At 55.2% G+C, this 4,809-nt stretch overlaps 1 protein-coding gene across 1 annotated transcript; it reads right to left on the bottom strand.

The window, feature by feature from the left end:
• Window positions 1–510: 510 nt before the first annotated feature.
• HASPIN (histone H3 associated protein kinase) lies at window positions 511–3,832 on the bottom strand. The gene has a single exon (XM_027891536.1). It carries the CDS (start codon window positions 3,763–3,765, stop codon window positions 1,153–1,155), a length of 2,613 nt encoding a protein of 870 aa, XP_027747337.1. The 5' UTR covers window positions 3,766–3,832; the 3' UTR covers window positions 511–1,152.
• Window positions 3,833–4,809: the final 977 nt, after the last annotated feature.

Raw genomic sequence — 4,809 nt, 5'->3', positions numbered from 1 at the left:
GGGCTGGAAGGCAGAACAGCAAAACCATCCCAGGGGAGGTTCCCAGGGTCTCCAGCTGCTGAGCTTCTACAAAGGTGACTTAAAAGAAAGGGTCAAAGATGTTTTTAATTGGTAAAGTGCACATTTACACATTTATATAGACAGACTGCACCGAGGGCACTCCAGCTATAATGAATTTGATGGTGCTGCCTCTTAATTTCTTAATGCATCTGTGTCATTTATTTTGATTTGTTGTTCTCTTTAGACCAGTTTCTTTAATGAATGTGAGTACAGGCAAAGGACTTCGGAAAACAAAGACCTGGGATTTAATGTAAGGATTGATTCCAACTTAGGGCACCTGGTGCACCTGCAGTCAGGACTAAAGAACTATTACCTTGGGCATTTTCCTCTGTGAGAAATGGAGAAATTGCTTCAAGTGCTACCACCAAGTTACAGATTTGGGTTCCTACCAGCATAAAAGGTCACAAAATTATAACCATCAAAACCACATCAAGAACAAGTACTTTGTCCTATTTTTTTTTCACAATCGGATACATCTTCCTCGGTCCTTAAGAGAGGGAACCCCCCCTCCATGTTAACATATTATTGCAGACTAGTGGGTTTAAAACACTTTTACAGAAACTTTTACATATTTACATTTTTTACCATCATTCCAGGTAGGCATTTCAGCAAACTGAAGTTCTGTTTTAAAACTAAATAAAAGGGTGTTTTTTCCCCTTTGTCTCCAGTGAGGCAACAGTGTTTACCCTTGTCCTCACTGTCCAGAAGTGAAGGGTTTTTTTTCCTTTAAAAAAGAAAATGTAAGAAAGCCAATATAGTAAGAAAACGACCTTTAATAATCTAAGACTAAAAAGGTAAAAAAATTACGTGAAATCCCTAGCATTTATTGAGCCTGAAGAAATCTTTCTCAAAGGCCCACTCAACAAAAGTTGACAGAAGTCAACAGGAAGGGCTGTTTCCCCTCCACCACCCCTCAAAAACAGCAGATATGGAAACACCTCCGAGTAAAAGACTTTTTGGGGGGGATTTTCTTAGACATTTTTTTATAGTGTATTATTCACAATGGGAATCCTAAAACCCTTCATTGTGCCAACATGTAAAAAGATCACGTATCCAAAAAAAAGGCAGAGGGGAAAGCGACTTAGTCCTTGGTCACTGGAAGAGGTTGCTGTTGAGCAAAACATCGTGGGCAGACTCAAAGGTCAGCACCTCCTCGTGGAACTTGGTGAGCTGCACCTTTATTTTCTTCAGGGCAAGAGTTGAGGCCTTTCTCTTGTAGCTCATGTGGTTCAGAAGTTTATCTACCAGGTAGTGCAGCCAGAGGACGTTGCTGTGAGGGTGATAGTCAGTCCAGCTGTTGGAATTCTCCGCTTTCATCTGCCTGTAGATGTCAAACTGGTAGTCCCCCGTGCCTTGGAACAGCTCCTCGTCCGTGGAGAGGTCACAGAACACGGTCAGCCCGTCCTTCTCCAGCCGGGACAGGGTGTAGTCGATGATGTTGACGTGAACCCCTGCTGTGGGGATCGTGTGTGTTGCCCCATTCAGCACATAATGAAGCTCCTTTGCCTCTGTTTTTTTGACCAGCACGTTCCCCCAGTGCAGGTCCCTGTGCTCGAAGTGCAGCTCCTGCTCAGCCACGGCCAGGGACGCAGTGACCTGGTGCAAGATGCTTTTGGCTGATTCCAGTGAGGAGAAACTGCACCTCTCGTGCTCCAAGTCGCTGCCTCCAAATTCAAACTCCAGGACCAGGAAGAGCTGCTCGTCCCCAAAAAGGTCTGGCCGGTCGTTTTCTGACCCTGTTTCTTTGTGGTATTTGTCCCAGGCTGCCAGGAGATACTTGGGATAGGCCCCTTGAACACAGTGCACAGAGTACAGGCTGATGAACCCAACAGTCCTGTTCACAGATTCCTCAGACAGAAGACTGAGTTCTTTTGAAATGATTACCTCAGGCAGAATCTCCCCAAAGCTCTTTTGAGCTTCTCCATTTACTTTCTCAGTCCCTTCAATAGGAATTATTTTTAGGGCCACAGGTCCTCTCTCACTGTTGATCTGGAACACCTCTCCAAACACCCCTTCTCCAATTTTCTTGCAATCTTTCATCTTATCTAAAGGAATGCATTCCTCAAAAGCAATGGGCCCTTCCTGCTGGCATTCCCCAAACACCTTCTCTGCATCTGTAAGCATCAGCTCCAGGACAGAGGAATCCCTGGGAGCCAGCAGGACCATGGAAGAAGTTGACCAGGAGCAGCCCTGAGCCCTCCCAGCCGACAGGCTGGCTTGGTACCCTGACAGCTGCAGTTTCCCTGAGGGGGTACAGAGGATGCTGCTGCTGAAACTGTCCTCAGCAGTCACCTTCTTCTTCTTGTGGAAGGACAGGGTTGCTCGAACTCTGGCCCAGGAACAGGAACTATTGAGGAGTGAGCAGTCATTGTCTCTCACATCTACGGACACCTCCAGAGCACCTTTCTGCGCTCGTTTTTGCCTGGCCCGTGGTCTGAGGAAGGAGTTGTTAGGCTGTTGCTGCCTCTTATTTTTGCGCCTTTTTGGGCGGAGCCTCGTGTGCCTCCCCCAGCGGCTGGCGCTGAAGCCACTGATACAGGCTTTCCTGGAGGTGCTGCTGTCTCCAGAGGCACCCTTGGTCCTTTTATATTTACTCTCCAAGATGCCTGGGCGGCCCATGGGAGATCCTGGCTGCTGCCAGGTGGGTTGAACATCAGCCTTCTCGTTGAGCTTCATGCTCGCCAGCCTCCTTGGCACCTCCTCAGGGTCCAAGACCACCAGTGGCACAAGCTGGTACTCCTTGGCTGGGCCCGTGTGACACCTCGAGCTCCGTTCCGCCGAGTCTCTGGCGAGATGCTCGCAGGGCCCATCAGAAGCGGCACCGTCGCAGGGCGTAGCGAGCCGTGGCTCAGCCTGAGCGGGCGACAAAGCGCCTGGGGAGTTCTGCGGGGTCGGGGCAGCTTGAGCCCGGCAGGGCCCCCCCCGCACCGACGACCTCAGCACACGGCGGGGCTCCTGCAGTCCCGGGTCGGGCTTGGCGCTCTCGGGTGGGATCCACATCTCCTCCTCCTTCTCCTCCTCCTCCTCCTCCTCGTCCGCGCCCCGCAGCGCCGAGCGCTGCCCCGAGCGCTGCCCGGGGGGGTGCGGCGGGCGGGGGTCCCCCAGCCCCGACCCGCTCTCTATGGTGGTGCTGAGCAGCAGGGTGGCGAGCCGGCCCTGCGGGGCGCGGCGGCGGGGGGGCAGGGGGCTGTCCCCGAGCCCCGGGCACGACCCGGAGCCGCCGTCGGAGCTGAACAGGATGCGGGTGCCGCGGGCGGGGCGGCGGGGCCGCTGCGGGGGCTCCCATTGCGGGGTGCTGCACAGCAGCGGGGCCGTGGCGGGGCACGGCGGGCCCTGCCGGCGGCGCCGGGCGCGGCGCGGGGGCGGCGGGGAGGGCGAGGAGAGGGACGGGGAGGACGGGGATGACGAGGAGAGCGACGGCTCTGGCTCCCGGTTCTCCTTCCCCCGCGCCTCCCCGCGGCGGGCCCGCAGCCGCCGGGACCAGGCGCGGCGCTTACCGGCGGCCCGCGGCCGGCAGCCCTCGGGCGGAGAGAAATCCGGGTCGTCCTCGGAGCGTGCGGAGAGGGCGCTGGAAGCGGCCGAGGTGGAGCTGAAGAGGTGCTTGCGGTCCTGCGCCGGCGAGATCCAGCGCTCGGGCGGCTGCAGCGGGCGCAGGTACCCGGCGCGGCGGGAGTAGGTGCGGAGGAGGCGCGGCCGCGGCGGCATCGCGGGGAGGGAGGGAGGGAGGAAGGGAAGGAAGGAGGGAAGCAGGAAGGGAAGGAAGGAAGGAGGAAGGGAAAGGAAGGAGCCCCGGACCGAGGGGAGCGCGCCCGCCGCCCGTTCAAACCGCTATCGCGAGAGCGCGGCGGGGCCGCCCCCACCGGGGCGGGGCCAGCGGGAGGACACGCCCCCTGACCACGCCCTCCTATCGCGATCCTGGTCCCGATACCGATCCTGGTCCCGATCCTGGTCCTGGTCCCGATCCTCGTCCCACTCCTGTTCTTGATCTCCCGGAGCGTCCCGCGGTGCTGGCACGGGTCGCTGCTGTGAGACAGGGTCGGTGCCAGCGCTGCTCCATCCAGGCTCACAGGGACACGTCCCGGCAGGACTGGCTTTACACGCGTGTTCTGTACATGCGTGTACATATGTGTATATATACACATGTATTTATACCTGTGTGTATATATATGGACACGTGTGTTCTATCCTGCCGGGATAGAAACTGCTCCCTGTGCAATGACTCTTGGAGCACTCCAGGCTTTTGTTGCTCCGGGCGGTTTTGTCACAGTCGTGACTCGGGCTATGGACACGGGACACAGCTTGGTGGCAGCACAGGACTGGGTGGTTCTTGCAGTCTGACCGAGGCTTTGCTGAAATGCAGCTGAGGTTTCGTTCCTTTTATTTCTTTTTCTTTTCCATAGTTGTTAAAAAGCAGAACTCTTCTGCCGGTCCCTGGAAAAATCACCTTGAGCAGATGGATTCGATTTGGGTCTGAAAGAAGAGAATCGTAACGCTGAGGTGTGAGGATCACACAGGCAGCTGGGCCCTTCTGCTGGGGCAGGAACAAGTGGGACATCCCGGTGGTTTTGCTGAGTCTAGAGAACTGATCAAGTCCCAGAGTTAAATTCTGGACCTTTTGTTCTGCCACTGAATTTAGTGACATCAGTTTTTGACTGTAGAAGCAGAGGGAGGATATGTGCTAGTGCAGATCAGAAAAGCTTTTAGGGTACTTTATTGAACTCTCTACTGATGCAGCCAACAAAGAAACCT

This window comes from Empidonax traillii, unplaced genomic scaffold (assembly GCF_003031625.1).
Source record: "Empidonax traillii isolate 1590-97213 ecotype Southwest subspecies unplaced genomic scaffold, ASM303162v1 scaffold322:size1131127, whole genome shotgun sequence".
NCBI lineage: Eukaryota > Metazoa > Chordata > Aves > Passeriformes > Tyrannidae > Empidonax > Empidonax traillii.
Note: the sequence above shows the minus strand (reverse complement) of the source record. Positions and strands in the feature narration are given on the sequence as shown.

Excerpts from the sequence above, each read along its gene's own strand:
- HASPIN (XM_027891536.1), bottom strand. The coding sequence starts at position 3,765 with ATGCCGCCGCGGCCGCGCCTCCTCCGCACCTACTCCCGCCGCGCCGGG.